The 16018-nt window shown below is 37.2% G+C and overlaps 3 protein-coding genes and 1 non-coding gene across 12 annotated transcripts in view; 2 read left to right on the top strand and 2 right to left on the bottom strand.

Annotated features, from left to right (window-relative positions):
* The window catches only part of LOC126585862 (ABC transporter C family member 12-like), a 55494-nt gene extending 54848 nt beyond the window's left edge, over positions 1 to 646 (top strand). For all 4 annotated transcript variants that reach the window (XM_050250421.1, XM_050250418.1, XM_050250420.1 and 1 more), the window contains one exon: positions 391 to 646. In XM_050250421.1, coding sequence (XP_050106378.1) covers positions 391 to 476 — 86 coding nt within the window. In that variant the 3' untranslated portion in view covers positions 477 to 646. The remainder of the gene's footprint in view (positions 1 to 390) is intronic.
* Positions 647 to 656: 10 nt separating this feature from the next.
* Positions 657 to 13563, bottom strand: LOC126585866 (protein ALTERED PHOSPHATE STARVATION RESPONSE 1-like). Of its 6 annotated transcripts, none has more exons than XM_050250430.1 (7): positions 13427 to 13563; positions 4780 to 4906; positions 3725 to 4667; positions 3212 to 3396; positions 2844 to 3067; positions 1975 to 2305; positions 657 to 1381 (listed from the first exon to the last, which is right to left on the bottom strand). In XM_050250430.1, the coding sequence occupies exons 3-7, from the start codon at positions 4476 to 4478 to the stop codon at positions 932 to 934; spliced, it is 1944 nt and encodes a 647-aa protein (XP_050106387.1). In that variant the 5' UTR covers positions 4479 to 4667; positions 4780 to 4906; positions 13427 to 13563; the 3' UTR covers positions 657 to 931. The 6 variants fall into 6 exon arrangements, with proteins under 6 accessions (XP_050106387.1, XP_050106390.1, XP_050106385.1 ...); XM_050250433.1 differs by lacking the exon at positions 13427 to 13563 and adding an exon at positions 13305 to 13387; XM_050250428.1 differs by lacking the exon at positions 13427 to 13563 and adding an exon at positions 12985 to 13111.
* LOC126588082 (U6 spliceosomal RNA) lies at positions 8341 to 8443 on the top strand. Its single transcript, XR_007611315.1, has one exon. It is a non-coding gene; the product is annotated as a U6 spliceosomal RNA (small nuclear RNA).
* Positions 9239 to 13111, bottom strand: LOC126585868 (protein ROLLING AND ERECT LEAF 2-like). Its single transcript, XM_050250434.1, has 6 exons — positions 12985 to 13111; positions 12056 to 12872; positions 11543 to 11727; positions 11173 to 11396; positions 10510 to 10840; positions 9239 to 9903 (listed from the first exon to the last, which is right to left on the bottom strand). Exons 2-6 carry the CDS (start codon positions 12678 to 12680, stop codon positions 9448 to 9450), a joined length of 1821 nt encoding a protein of 606 aa, XP_050106391.1. The 5' UTR covers positions 12681 to 12872; positions 12985 to 13111; the 3' UTR covers positions 9239 to 9447.
* Positions 13564 to 16018: the final 2455 nt, after the last annotated feature.

The raw sequence follows: 16018 nt of genomic DNA, 5'->3' as shown, positions 1-16018 counted from the left end.
ATCTTTTTTTGTTTTTTTGAAAGAGACTAAGAAAACATGTGGAGTACTCGAGCTAATGGAATACTTGGCACAAAATCGAGCGTAGTGGCGTTCTAGACTTCGTACAGCCGACTCCACTTAGTGTGATAAGGCTTGGTGATGGTGGTTGTAGAGTGCTCCCCTCTTGATGTCTAAAAATTCTAGTGTCTAAAGTTCAAGTGTGTTTTTCTTGTTTGGGAAATGGTTTTCGCACAAGCAACTTTTCCCCTTGCACATTCATGTTCATTTCTAGCCTTTGAATTGAACAAATCAAGAAACACAAATGATCAATGTGCATAAGAAGAAAATGAGTGTATGGAAATCAACTTCCTTTCGATTTTTCGTTATCAAATCTTTGGCTTTTTGTTTCAGGTATGGCTGCGATGGGCAGGCTGGCTCACAACAGACTTCACCCGTTAGAAGATGATTTCGAAGACAAAGCCATAGATTGGAGTTGAATACAGAGCAAAAAAAGTTTCATATTTGTATGGGCCAAGGATTTGTAGATGTCCAAATTGCAACAAGCAGAAAAGAGTTATCATATCTGCTTGTAGCTACAATTCCTAAGTTGTTATAACAATCTTAGATCTATATTTTCGAAAGAAAAAAAATTCACTTCTTTTTGCAAGTATGCGTACTTCTTAGTATTATTTTGACATTCTTTTGCTAATTTTCGATTGAAATGATCCCGAAGAAAAAGTAATCAAAGCTGTAACTACATTCCGATGCGATTTACAAACGTCCCCCCGCCCCCCTCTTCAGTTTCTTGGGACAGAAATGGTTGATAGGGCAATACAGCACTAACTGCATCTTAAAAAAGCAATTAAGATCAGCCAATCTAACAAAATCCTCAGGATTGTAATGAATAACATCTTCAACTACGTCGATAACCTGCTAGCCCCTCAGTATAAATCTATGAAGTTGAGGGAAGTGCAATTTCAGAAGTGGAATCAAAACCATCAGCTGGTTTAATGTGCCCACAAACAGACTCAATGGCTTCCACATAGAGATTTGAAGACGTCATTAACGCTTGGAATACATTAGGAAGGCGGGTTTTCAGGTTTTCCAACGTCATGGCCTTACTAACCTGGACCGAGTTAACATATTTAGCCTTCTCGCTGTCCACTTGCTTCTTTAAAGCTTCGATTTTAGCACGCTTAAGCGACAACGGATGCTTAGGGCCTAAACTGGAGTACAAATCTTCGGCAGTGCTCCTTTCCTCCATCTCAACTAATGAATCTGACTCCTTTTGCAGCCTTTTGTCAAGTTTCTCGTATTTTTTCTGCAGATTGTGCTCCTCTTCTTGCTGCATGAGAATCGAGTGGATGGCTGATAGAAGGCTCTTGATGGCCTCCGCTGCCTCCTGCAAGCACGAAAAAGCATAAAAAGTTAAAGCTCCCCACATAAAACAGCACATGAGGTAATTTATAGTTTCAGAGGTATAATTACAACGCCAAGCACAAACTAGGTTAAGCAATAGAATGGTTCGTAATGGTAATCAGTTATCCTTAACTTCAAAATGCTTACGAAGATACCTCAGCATCTAATTCCCATATCTTAGTAGATCTTGATCGCCTAATACCTCAGCATCTAATACTCTATCGAACACCCTCTCCATTCTCATCATATCAACAAGAAATGCATGTAAATTTGTTTTTCCGTCAAAAGCCAAGCACATGTTTTGCCTCAGCACAGCAAACGTCCAACTTCTTGTATTTTGTTATACAAGTGAGAAAGACTGAAAAACATAGACCGGGTCGTCCTTTCCACTACCATGTGCAATTTACCTTCCTCCGACCAAACGAGTAATGGGAACATATCTAATGGTGCACTCCTCTTTTAGCAACAACATTTATATAGTAGCTCGTAGATAAGATCATCAAGAATTTTCTTTTTAGGAATGTTGGATTTTCTGGAAAATCAGTGATAGCCAACATAAGGTTATAACAGAAGTACCTTATCTTGTAATCTTTCAAAGGCAAGATTCCATTGTTCACATATGCGGTGAACAGAAGATGAGTACAGACTCTTTCGATCATCATCGACAAGACTGTCAGTAAGTTGGATCCAGCTGGAAAGTGTTCTAACATACTCTTTTTGAGATTTTATGACTTTGCAGAAGCTGTTGTACCAACAAGAGACCTCGGTTTCTAGTTGAACTGCAGCTTGGCGATGATGGTTGCTACTCAAGTCTAGCTTTTCAATATCAGTAAGAATATTCAACTGCTGGGAAAAATAATGCTGAACTCGGTGACATTCATACATCGTTCTCCACAAGTGCAAAAGCCTGCAAGAGGGCCATACAAAGAAGACATCTCAGGATACAAATAAGCAGGGAAGTGTTTCAACACATTCCATTAAAAGGTGCAGAAGGGCAGTTGACAATTCCATCTTCAGGGTAAGGCAACTTTAATTCTGAAGACAAAACAAATACGATTAAATCAAGTTTTTCTTCGGTAAAAGGGTGCTTAGGGATAAAACAACTTCTTGTTCCATGTATTCGCTACTTGGTTGGTATCAACTAGAAAGACTACTAAACACCCTGCTGTATGCAAGAGAAAAGTGTGAAGGAAAGAGTACTAATGACATTTATAGAACCATGAGGAGGATATAATATCATCACGGTCTGATAACTAAGGTGACTGAGATGAATGAGAACAGAAAAAAATGATAATTTGAGCCATCGTGACGAACAATTTTCACTGAGTGATCAAGAGTACTTTATACCTTCTACTGTCCTACATAATTTAAAGCTAATACAATGGCATCCATATTATTTTTCTAGACCAAGAAAAAAACAATGGCTTTCATAATCTCAACAATACCCGGAAGTTAGTGTGACCAACTGAGGATACAGCTCATTATCTATGAGCTTCACTATTGAAGAACAAGTAGTGCTGATTGAATCCTGAAGACGTAAGATTTCAGACTCCAAACTCTCAACGCTTAACCGAATTTTCTCAGTCTTGGTCCAGTCATTGTTTCCATCCTCTTGTTTTTTCAGTAATTTGGATTTCCTATCGTGCTCAAATTTGGTATACTCTTCCTCCTGCACAATAAAAATGATTAAGTTCTCTAGAAACAAGGCTAGCTGGAAAAGGAGGATTAGGAGGAGGGGAGAGGCTAGTTTGTGATATTTAAATACACATTCCGATTGTCTTCACTGGATACCCTAGTCAATTACTATTCTTACCTTCACTTCTTTGTAAAGTTTCTTTTCGTGATCATATAATTTTTTCAGTGTGATGCAATGAGCTCCTGGCCTGCATGGTTCATTTGGACCACTAGACTCAGCCTCATCTTTAGGAAATTGAAGTGACCTAGAAGACCAGCTCCATGGGAATGCACTAAAGACCTTTGTGGAATTGGACGTCTTCCCTGTAAACCGCACAGCAAGGAAAATATGTGGAAGAGCTTAATAAGTGAAATAGCCGGTAAACACAAGTACACAGACATAGAGACTGCATTAAGCTGCACGATAACACAGTGTAAAGAACTAATACATGTGAAATTTTGACTTTAATGTGATATGTATTTTCAAGTTGGAAGTCTAAAAATTAATTTTACAAACTTCTCTACCATGCTACATTTACTTTTCTCCAACTTTGTTATAAAGTTTGTGTTTCTGTCAAAAGAAAAAATTATCAAGAAATAAAAAGAGACAACGTATAAGAGAAACCAAATCCAAAAATCGACAACATCTTACTTTGGCTTTCGCTACTACTGAGTGGCAGAAAAGTGTCCCTTCCTTTGATGTCCATAAGAACAGCAATTTCCTTTAAACCATCTGATGATTTCAGAAAATAATCATCTAACTCCTTAGCTATACCCTCCAAGGTCTTCTTGCTTCTCCATAGTCCCATGGGCACATCTGCAGTGTCCTTAGTATGCCGCTTTTTCACTGATACATCCTCCACGATGGCTTCTGCAAGCTGCAGATTCTTAGGTGGCGAATTCACAACATTAGCAACAGTTTCCTCTTCCAGTTCGTCTTCCTCAAATTCCATCTTAGTCTCTTCCCATTCTTCCTGTAGCAATTCCACCGTTTCATCATGTTTATGATGCTCTGGTGAGGAAGAGCTCAGGTTTGGAGGAGGTGGGGGAGTGCTGCTATCATCCTCAGTACGTTCTATGTATTCCTCTTGACCAACTTCTTCTCTGTGACTATCATCCAACTTTCTCGAATCAGGGCTGAAAGGTGGTGGCGGCGGAGGAGGCAAAGAGGGAGGTGGTGAAGCTGGCGACTCCAAGCCATATGGAGCAGTATTATCAAGCTCCAACGTCTCCGACTCGGTAAATTGTCTGAGTGTTGATCCAGTGTTCCTCAATGATCTTAAATAAGCCAATTGTGCCTCAGCAAATTCACCTCTAAACCTTACCAACTGTTTCATTAGCTTCTTTCTCTCCTTGCAAACCCTCACCCTCTCTTCCTTATCGATCCTAGATGCAACACAACCCATCTTTCAGATTAACAAATTCTCAAAAACAACACAATCTCTTCTTCCTAGTTTCTGAAATTACAAAACCAAAACTTCCACATCCAATTTTTAACTACTTTGAGAACTCATCATATCAAGAAACTACGGTAGAAGAACTTCCACATCCAATTTTCACAATTTCCACTACATGCATTCCTTTTAATGTGGTCACTGAAAATAATAATAAATAAATAAAAACCCAACAAATTCAAAATCTTCATAAACCAGAAGGCTTCAGAGGTTGTAGAAGTAACAAGAAAAAGAGAAAAAGTAAAGTGGGTACCTTTCTTCTCAGTGAATTTTCAAGCATACACAGATAAAGTTGGCATCTTTCACCAGTGAATCAAAGGTCTCATCCTCCAAATCATGAATCTGCTATCTTTGCACTGCATGCATCCACACTTCCAGAGCTTCAAGTCCCCAAAGAAAACAAAAATATCAGTAAAAAAAAGTTGCCCACTTCCCAAAATCTCCATATCCCCCATAATCAAACAGAACTGGAATTAAAAAATAAATAAAAATAAATGGGTTTTGGAGCAGCTTTTCAGAGAAGTGTTTTTCCTGCCAAGCAGTTCCAGAAATGTGTTTGAAAATGCTACCTTTTTTGTTTAGTTACATAAAATTTTGAACGTTCATAAAATAAATAAACATATTAATTAAAAAAATGGAAAGCAAAAAACAAGATAACAATGCTCCCGACATGGAAACTGTTATAGAAAGAAAGAAGAGCAGAGATTTGCCTTGCCCAGAAAAAACTACAGCAGTAAAACGACACTCACTGCTATTAGTAGTAGCAGGGATTTGAGCTTTCAAAACGTTGTGACAGGAAGTTGAATCTTCTTCAACAATTGTGCGTTGCCTTTTCCATGCTTTTCAAGTGGAGACCATTCTCCAAGCACACAGAGAAGAGAGAGAAAGCAAGGAGAGAGAGATGAGCACGAGACCCAAGAGAGAAAGAGAAGTATTCAAGGACAAGAGCGAGGAAGATGGCGCACTTTAGCACAACATATAAAAATACTTACCCAAGAAGCAGAAAATTTTCAGTGTGACCGATACACGGTATGATACATCACGTGTACTAAATAAATAGCATGATATGTGTGTTAAAAAGTTAATAACTTAAAAAATAAAATTTTCCATCACTTATATAAAAATACATGATATATCTATGTGCTTCGGTTACAATGAAAAATTTCTCCCCAAGAAGCAACTCACGATCACGAATGACAGACATTATCTCCAATTGGGAAGGCCACTCCACCAATTGCAACACTGCTGCCCAACAGGACTAGAGTGTGTTACCCTCGGCGCATTTTAGCAAAGAGAGGTAAAACTACAAGTTATTGGGTGTGAATTCTACATTAGAAAATTAACTTTTTCGCTTCAACAGTCAACGTTACTCAATATGTATTTTTACGTGTTAGGCTAACGTGATTTGTCTCATGTTAAGCCTGATAACAATATGTTCTTACGTCATTTAATATGTATTGTATACATATTAAACTTAAATGACGTCGCATAGCAAAAATATTGTTGAATGTGTAAATCTTACATCAGCATGTAATTTATGATGATACATCAACTTATTTTACTCAAAATATAAAGTAAATTATTATATTACATAACCGTGTTATGCTGGTAGTTTCGTATGACGTGAGTGAAACCTAAAGGTGCGCATTCTAGCATACAAAAGAGGGCCGAGGAGATGGGTGGCTTTGTTCATAAAGCTCCCACTACAATTTTTCCAGTTTGTGTTTAAAAAGCTCTTTTGCTATCTTCTTTCCGCTGTTGGCTTTTTCTCTACTTTTTTCGTTCTCTCAAGTATTTTAATTGTAATTATGTTGTAATAACTTTTATTTCTTAGGTACTAAGAAAGCATGATATGTGGTGTTTCTAGGCTTCCACCATTACTAGGGTTTGCTGAAAAATATTCAAAACTTACCTTGAATAACAATTATCATGAATTTAATTAAAGTTTAGAAAACTAAAAGAATTCAGAAAACTACTTTTCTAAAGTACCGAAGTTCACTTTTCGAAAGATTTCTTAAGTTGTGAATTCATCGCTCTTTTTATAATGTGGTGTTTATACACGTTGTCCAATCAAATCATGAATTTGAAATCAATCTACGGGTTAAGAAGTTGGAGTAAGGAGTTGTTTTGAAAAATCTAAAATTGGAAAGGCTTTTTTATAATTTATGAAAATTGAATAATGACCTAAAGATATCCATTAAACACAGTCTAAAAAAATGAATCAATCGTTGGATTCGTTTCAATTTATAGAATAAGAATAAGTGATTGCTGAAATTTGCACGGAAGCATGTACTTTAAATTTTAAAGAGATGGTTCGAATAGGCTTCTAGCAATCCAATAATATTATGATTATTGAATATTCTATATTTAATTATCAAATAGTATTCATGTGAATTGAATTTAAAACTTCACATCTACGAGTGGAAATAAGTATCAACAAACTGCACTTAGAATTCGTGCTAAACTCGCATCCGAGTTTAGATTTGTCGTTTAACTAATATTTCTTTAATTTACATTCTTTAATTTATCAAAACATGCACCATTCATCCTTCTGGCGGATGCAGTCAGCCTTATCGTTAAAAAAGCCACGTGACGCGTTTTTTAGGAGTATATCGGATAGCACACCAATCCACTTTTATTTACTTTTTTAAATTTCAAAACTCACAACCCAAAAAGGAATGCAACACTTGTTTTATTTACTTTCCTCCTGTATTGGACCACAGGGGGTGTGTTGCCATAGTTGCCGTCCCAATTGACCTAAGCAATGACTTGTGCTCGGAAGGATTTGTGGATGTTGCTGGTACAAGTAAAGCTTCTGTGCAGTTTTCCTCTAGTTAATTCAACACACAATACTAAGGATGTTGAGGGAGACTATGTTGATGTTAAAGGTATGATATTTATAGACATTAAACGTTATATCATATGGAGGATAGAACACAACGAACCTTACCTGAACTTTCAACTCGTCTAAGGAAAATGAGGACAACACTGTAAAAATTGAACGCGTGAGTTATTCTCTAACAAGTTGGTGATAGTGTTGGGTGGTTCCTCAAGCACGTGATCTATCCCTTGAATCTACTTCAAATATAATGCATGCATGCATGTGAACCATCAGCTCCACCTGAAATGGTGATCGCACTCCTTCAACTCTTCCGGCCATCATTGCCACAATAGCACCGCCAACATCTCGCACCCATGCCCATTTGCTCAAAATAACCTCCATCTATTTTTGTGAGCATTTTCCCTCTTCTTTTCTCTCCCAATGTATCGTTGAAAAAAACACCTCATGTGTGTGGCACGAGCCTTTTCGAACAACAAAGCTGACAACATTCACCAAAAGAACGAATGGTGCTTATTTTGGTAAATCAAGAGACGTAAATTAACGAAAAAGTAGTTGAGAAACAAATTCTAAACTAGGGTGTGAATTCGTGGACGAATTCTATATTTTACTCTTTTCTAGTAAGCAATGAAAACTTGAAAATTGTAATAAAAATTAGAAGAAGTTTGATCCACCCATTGACCATTTGGCTATCAAAAGGGGCGAAAGGTTTATGTACGAGTTTGATATCTTTGTTTTACTTCTTCTTTGGGCTTCTCTAAGAAAATGAAGATTGTAACTTAAATTTAATAAATTGAATCCAACCCACGAAGAAAAGGCCCAATTGGGTCTGTCTGAGGGAGATTGGGCTGGGGCCTCACTCCTGACGAGTAAAGAAGGAAAACTGAGCCTTGAAAACAAGGCAACACTTGTCCCACATCGGTCAGTGATGCTATTCTTCAACGCTTTATATACTTTTGCTCCATAACACTGCTTGTCCCTTCGGGGACATCCGATAAAATTGGAACGATACAGAGAAGATTAGCATGGCCCCTGCGCAAGGATGACACGCATAAATCGAGAAATGGTCCAAATTTGTTTTGCCGCTTTTCCGTCATCTTCCCTCTGTATCAAGGTGCTTGCCTGAATCCGAAGGGTAAAATACATAACTGAATGAGGTTCTGGGTTTTAAGCTACGGGGAAGTATCTCTTATCTCCAATAATTCATTGTCTTTTGATTCTGTACAACATATGATAGTAGTGAACCCGTTTGCAAGAACCTGAGAAGGAGGATGTATCCTCCCGTGGTCCGCGGCGGCGACTCTTAACGGCAGCATACGACGTTGTAGCATCCCGTGTCTTTAATTTAACAACATGTGCAATTCTTTTTTCATATGAAGTTGAATCATTAACACGATTACTTTGTATTTGTGCTGAGAAAATACTTCTCACACTTCATGTCTAATCATAATAATTAGGTATCAAATTCGCCATTAAAGTAAGTTGAACTTGAATGTTTTACTCTCTCTCTCTCTCTCTCTCATTGACTAGACAATAAAAACGTTTCAAAAAATTGAATGTTCAAGTCCGCTTGACTACTTGTTTATTGTTTTGCAAAGTAATTAAGAAGTAAAAAGCAAACAACACAAATTATGATACACTATATATACTCATGTTATCCCTCCCACGCTCTGCAAACTTGCAGAATACAAGATTATGTAGGTTTCCACATTTTGCATTGAACCTGACAAAACTTCACACCTACGTATGCTAGGGAGACACGAGAGTTAATGTTAAACCATGAGATGGTAGAAAGTCTTCTTAGCATTTATCTGTTTTAGTCCCATATATTTAGTTCAACCTCAAGTGAAAACAAATAAAAAAACAAGTTGAATGATGCTAAGGCATTTCACGTTTCTTTTTATAATATTTTGATTGTATTTCTTACCTTTATGTTTGGTTTTGCAACTCGTTATAAGGAGAGAAATTTCAGTAAGATTGTCTGATTAAGGCAGCTCACGCATCTAGTAGATCAATGTAAGGCCATGCCTAACCAAAATACACGAGCTTTTCAACTTTTGTCACAGCTGCCTAGCTGGCTAGCTAATGACTTGAAGAGACACCCCTATTGTGATCAGAAGTGGAATCAAAACCATCAGCTGGTTTAATGTGCCCACAAACAGACTCAATGGCTTCCACATAGAGACTTGAAGACGTCATTAACGCTTGGAATACATTAGGAAGGCTCGTTTTCAGGTTTTCCAACGTCATGGCCTTACTAACCTGGACCGAGTTCAGATACTTAGCCTTCTCGCCGTCCACTTGCTTCTTTAAGGCTTCAGTTTTAGCACGCTTAAGCGACAATGGATGCTTAGGGCATAAACAGGAGTACTTGCCTTCGGCAGTGCTCCTTTTCTCCATCTCAACTAATGAATCTAACTCCTTTTGCAGCCTTTTGTCAAGTTTCTCGCATTTTTTCTGCAGATTGTGCTCCTCTTCTTGCTGCATGAGAATCCAGTGGATGGCTGCTAGAAGGCTCTTAATGGCATCTGCTGCCTCCTGCAAGCACAAAAAAGCATAAAAAGTTAAAGCTCCCCACATAAAACAGCACAGGAGGTAATTTATAGTTTCAGAGTTATAAGTACAACGCCAAGCACAAACTAGGTTACGAAATAGAATGGTTCATAATAGTGATCAGTTATTCTTAACTTCAAAATAATTGCGAGGATTTGAACTATATCTAATTGATTCATCTAACTTCCATATCTTAGTACATCTTGATCGCCTAATACCTCAACATCTAATACTCTTTATCAAATACCCTCTCCATTCTCATCATATGCAACAAGAAATGCACGTAAATTTGTTTTTCCGTCAAAGGCCAACCACATGTTTTGCCTCAGCACAGCAAACGCCCAACTCCTTGTATTTTGTTATACAAGTGAGAAAGACTGAAAAACAGGTCGTCCTTTCCACTACCATGTGCAATTTACCTTCCTCTGACCAAACGAGCAATGGGAACATATCTATTGGTGCACTCCACTTTTAGTGACAACATTTATATAGTAGCTCATAGTAGATAAGATCATCAAGAATTTTCTTTTTAAGAACGTTAGATTTTCTGGAAAATCAGTGATAGCCAACATAAGGTTATAACAGAAGTACCTTATCTTGTAATCTTTCAAAGGCAAGATTCCATTGTTCACATATGCGGTGAACAGAAGATGAGTACAGACTCTTTCGATCATCATCGACAAGACTGTCAGTAAGTTGGATCCAGCTGGAAAGTGTTCTAACATACTCTTTTTGAGATTTTATGACTTTGCAGAAGCTGTTGTACCAACAAGAGACCTCGGTTTCTAGTTGAACTGCAGCTTGGCGATGATAGTTGCTACTCAAGTTTAGCTTTTGAATATCAGTAAGAATATTCAACTGCTGGGAAACATAATGCTGAACTCGGTGACATTCATACATCGTTCTCCACAATTCCAAAAGCCTGCAAGAGGGCCATACAAAGAAGACATCTCAGGATACAAATAAGCAGGGAAGTGTTTCACCACATTCCATTGAAAGGTGCAGAAGGGCAATTGACAATTCCATCTTCAGGGTAAGGCAACTTTAATTCTGAAGACAAAACAAATACAATTAAATCAAGCCTTTCTTCGGTAAAAGGGTAATTTGAGTCATCGTGACGAACAATTTTCCCTGAGTGATCAAGAGTACTTTATACATTCTACTGTCCTACATAATTTAAAGCTAATAGAATAGCATCCATATTATTTTTCTAGACCAAGAAAAAAACAATGGCTTTCATAATCTCAACAATACCCAGAAGTTAGCGTGACCAACTGAGGATACAGCTCATTATCTATGAGCTTCACTATTGAAGAACAAGTAGTGCTGATTGAATCCTGAAGAGGAAAGATTTCAGACTCCACACTCTCAACGCTTAACTGAATTTTCTCAGTCTTGGTCCAGTCATTGTTTTCATCCTCTTGTTTTTGCAGTAATTTGGATTTCCTATCGTGCTCGAATTTGGTATACTCTTCCTCCTGCACAATAAAAATGATTAAATTCTCTAGAAACAAGGCTAGCTGGAAAAGGAGAATTAGGAGGAGAGGAACGAGGCTAGTTTGTCATATTTAAATACACATTCCAATTATCTTCACTGGATACACTAGTCAATTACTATTCTTACCTTAACTTCTTTGTAAAGTTTCTTTTCGTGATCATATAATTTTTTCAGTGTGATGCAATGAGCTCCTGGCCTGCATGGTTCATTTGGACCACTAGACTCAGCCTCATCTTTAGGAAATTGAAGTGACCTAGAAGACCAGCCCCATGGGAATGGACTAAAGACCTTTATGGAATTCGACCTCTTCCCTGTAAATCGCACAGCAAAGAAAATATGTGGAAGAGCTTAATAAGTGAAATAGCCAGTAACCACAAGTACACAGACATAGAGACTGCATTGAGCTGCACGATAACACAGTGTTGTAAAGAACTAATACATGTGAAAATTTGACTTTGATGTGATATGTATTTTCGAGTTAGAAGTGTAAAAATTAATTTTACAAACTTCTCTACCATGCTACATTTACTTTTCTCCAACTTTGTTATAAAGTTTATGTTTCTGTCAAAAGAAAAAATCATCAAGAAATAAAAAGAGACAATGTATAGGAGAAACCAAATCCAAAAATCAACATCTTACTTTTGCTTTCGCTACTACTGAGTGGCAGAAAAGCGTCCCTTCCTCTGATGTCCATAAGAACAGCAATTTCCTTTAAACCATCTGATGATTTCAGAAAATAATCATCTAACACCTTAGCTATACCCTCCAAGGTCTTCTTGCTTCTCCACAGTACCATGGGCACATCTGCAGTGTCCTTAGTATGCCGCTTTTTCACTGATACATCCTCCACGATGGCTTCTGCGAGCTGCAGGTTCTTAGGCGGCGAATTCACAACATTAGCAACGGTTTCCTCTTCCTGTTCGTCTTCCTTAAATTCCTTCATAGTCTTTTCCCATTTTTCCTCAAGCGATTCCACCGTTTCATCAGGGCTCAAAGGTGGTGGCGGCGGAGGAGAAGGAGGCAAAGGGGAAGATGGTGAAGCTGGCGACTCCAAGCCGTATGGAGCAGTATTATCAAGCTCCAACGTCTCCGACTCGGTAAATTGTCTGAGTGTTGATCCAGTGTTCCTCAATGATCTTAAATAAGCCAATTGGGCCTCAGCAAATTCACCTCTAAACCTTACCAACTGTTTCATTAGCTTCTTTCTCTCCTTGCAAACCCTCACCCTCTCTTCCTTATCGATCCTAGATGCAACACAACCCATCTTTCCAGATTAACAAATTCTACCAAAACCAACACAATCTCTTCTTCCTAGTTTCTGAAATTACAAAACCAAAACTTCCACATCCAATTTTTAACTACTTTAAGAACTCATCAGATCAAGAAACTACGGTAGAAGAACTTCCACATCCAATTTCCACAATTTCCACTACATGCATTCCTTTTAATCTGGTCACTGAAAATAATAATAAATAAATAAAAACCCAACAAATTCAAAATCTTCAGAAACCAGGAGGAATCAGAGGTTGTAGAAGTAACAAGAAAAAGGGAAAAAGTAAAGTGGGTACCTTTCTTCTCAGTGAATTTTCAAGCATACACAGATAAGGTTGGCATCTTTCACCAGTGAATCAAAGGTCTCATCCTCCAAATCATGAATCTGCTATCTTTGCACTGCATGCATCCACACTTCCAGAGCTTCAAGTCCCCAAAGAAAACAAAAATATCAGTAAAAAAAAAAAGTTACCCACTTCCCAAAATCTCCATATCCCCCATAATCAAACAGAACTGGGATTAAAAAATAAATAAAAATAAATGGATTTTAGAGCAGCTTTTCAGAGAAGTGTTTTTTCCTGCCACGCAGTTCCAGAGATGTGTTTGAAAATGCTACCTTAATGGAAAGCAAAAAAACAAGATAAACAATGCTTCTGACATGGAAACTGTTAGAGAGAGAAAGAAGAGCAGAGATTTGCCTTGCCCAGAAAAAAACTACAGCAGTGAAACGACACTCACTGCTATTAGTAGTAGCAGGGATTTGGGCTTTCAAAACGTTGCGACAGAAAGTAGAATCTTCTTCAACAAATGTGTGTTGCCTTTTCCATGCTTTTCCAGTGGAGACCATTCTCCAAGCACACAGAGATGATAGAGAAAGCAAGGAGAGAGAGAGAGATGAGCATTCAAGGACGAGAGAGAGGAAGATGGCGCATCTTAGCACAACATATAAAAATACATGGTTTCCTTTGGGGAAGGCCACTCCACCAATTGCAACAGTGCTGCCCAAGAGGACTAGAGAGTGTGTTACCCCTCGGCCCATTTTAGCAATGAGAGGTAAAACTACAAATTATTGAGAACATGAATTCTACGTTATAAAATTAACGTCTTAGTTCCAACAGTTCACGTTACTGAATATGTATTCATACGTGTTAGGTTTACGTAATTTGTCGCAAGTTAAGCCTGATGGCAATATGCTCTTACGTTATTCAACATGTGTTGTACACGTGTTAAATTAAAATGAAGTTGTACAAAAAAAAGATTGTTGAGTATGTAAATCTTACATCAGTATGTAATTTATCATGATACATCAACTTATTTTACTCAAAATGTAAAGTAAATTAATAACATTACATGACTGTGTTATGCTGGTAGTTTCGTATGACGTGCGTGAAACCTAAAGGTGCGCATTCGAGCATGCAAAAGAGGGCCGAGGAGATGCTTGCTGGGTGGCTTTGGTCAGAAAGCTCCCACTACAATTTTTCCAGTTTGTGTTTAAAAAGCTCTTTTGCTGTATCTTTTCTTTCCGCTGTTGGCTTTTTCTCTACTTTTTTCGTTCTCTCAAGTATTTTAATTGTAATTAAGTTGTAAAAAATAATAAATAATTTAAAAAGTTGTAATAACTTTTACTTCTTAGGTACTAAGAAAGCATGATATGTGGTGTTTCTAGGCTTCTTCCATTACCAGGGTTTGCTGAAAAATATTCAAAACTTACGTTGAATAACAATTATCATGAATTGAATTAAAGTTTAGAAAACTAAAAAAATTCAGAAAATTACTTTTCTAAAGAACGTTCACTTTTCGAAATACTTTTTAGGTTGTGAATTCATCTCTCTTTTTATAATGTGGTGTTTATACACGTTATATAATCAATAAAAAAATCCGGGGGATGGTTCATGAATTTGAAATCAATCTATGGGTTAAAAAGTTGGAGTAAGGAGTTGTTTTGAAAAATCTAAAATTGGAAAGGCTTTTTATAATTTATGAAAATTGAATAATGACCTAAAGATATCCATTAAACACAGTTTAAAAAAATGAATCAATCGTTGGATTCATTTCAATTTATAGAATAAGAACAAGTGATTGCTGAAATTCGTGTGGAAGCATCTACTTTAAATTTTAAAGAGAGGGTTCGAATAGGCTTCTAGCAATCCAATAATATTATGATTATTGAATATTCTATATTTAACTATCAAATAGTATTCATGTGAATTGAATTTAAAACTTCACATCTACGAGTGGAAATAAGTATCAATAAACTGCATTTAGAATTTGTCCTAAACTCGCATTCGAGATTAGATTAGTCGTTTAACTAATATTTCGTTAATTTACGTCCTTTAATTTATCAAAATGTGCACCATTCATCCTTATGGTGGATGCAGTCAGCCTTCTCGTTAAACGTGCATCATTCAGTGTGAACGGTACATGAAATGGTATACCGCATATCACTATACAAATGATGGAATATTTGTGTTAAAAAGTTAATAATTTAAAAAATAAAATTTCCTATCACTTATATAAAAACACCTGGCGTACCTCTCGTGTTCCGGTCATAATAAAAAATTTCTCATTTTTTCAGGAGTACATTGGATAGCACACCAATCCACTTTTATTTACTTTTTTAATTTTTAAAACTCACAACCCAAAAAGGAATGCAACACTAGTTTTATTTACTTTCCTCCTGGATTGGACCACAGGGGGTGTGTTGCCATAGTTGCCGTCCCAATTGACCTAAGCAATGACTTGTGCTCGGAAGGATTTGTGGATGTTGCTGGTACAAGTAAAGCTTCTGTGCAGTTTTCCACTGGTTAATTCAACACACAATACTAAGGATGTTGAGTTGATGTTAAAGGTACGATATTCATAGACATTAAACGTCATATCATATGGAAGATAGAACACAACGAACCTTGCCGAAACTTTCAACTCGTCTAAGGAAAAGGCGTACAACACCGTAAAGATTAAACACATGAGCTATTCTCTAACAAGTTGGTGATAGTGTTGGGTGGTTCCTCAAGCACGTGATCTATCCCTTGAATCTCCTTCAAATATAATGCGTGCATGCCTGGGAGCCATCAGCTCCACCTGAAATGGTGATCGCACTCCTTCAACTCTTCCCGCCATCATTGCCACAACAGTACCGCGAACATCTCGCACCCATGCCCATTTGCTCAAAATAACCTCCATCTATTTTTGTGAGCATTTTCCCTCTTCTCTTCTCGCAAATATTTCATGTGTATGGCACGAGCCTTTTTTAATATAAAAAAGTTGACAACATTCACCAAAAGAACGAATGGTTTTTATTTTGGTAAATTTGTTATCTTTATTTTTTTA

Source organism: Malus sylvestris, chromosome 10, assembly GCF_916048215.2.
Source record: "Malus sylvestris chromosome 10, drMalSylv7.2, whole genome shotgun sequence".
NCBI classification, from domain to species: domain Eukaryota; kingdom Viridiplantae; phylum Streptophyta; class Magnoliopsida; order Rosales; family Rosaceae; genus Malus; species Malus sylvestris.
This window is presented reverse-complemented; position numbering and strand designations above follow the sequence as displayed.

Excerpts from the sequence above, each read along its gene's own strand:
- LOC126585866 (XM_050250430.1), bottom strand. The coding sequence starts at position 4,478 with ATGGGTTGTGTTGCATCTAGGATCGATAAGGAAGAGAGGGTGAGGGTT. Across the intron at positions 3,068-3,211 it reads AACTTTACAAAGAAGTGAAG|GAGGAAGAGTATACCAAATT; the intron begins GTAAGAATAGTA and ends TTTATTGTGCAG. Across the intron at positions 2,306-2,843 it reads TTGGTCACACTAACTTCCGG|GCTTTTGCACTTGTGGAGAA; the intron begins GTATTGTTGAGA and ends GCCCTCTTGCAG.
- LOC126585868 (XM_050250434.1), bottom strand. The coding sequence starts at position 12,680 with ATGGGTTGTGTTGCATCTAGGATCGATAAGGAAGAGAGGGTGAGGGTT. Across the intron at positions 11,728-12,055 it reads CAGTAGTAGCGAAAGCAAAA|GGAAGAGGTCGAATTCCATA; the intron begins GTAAGATGTTGA and ends TGCGATTTACAG. Across the intron at positions 11,397-11,542 it reads AACTTTACAAAGAAGTTAAG|GAGGAAGAGTATACCAAATT; the intron begins GTAAGAATAGTA and ends TTTATTGTGCAG.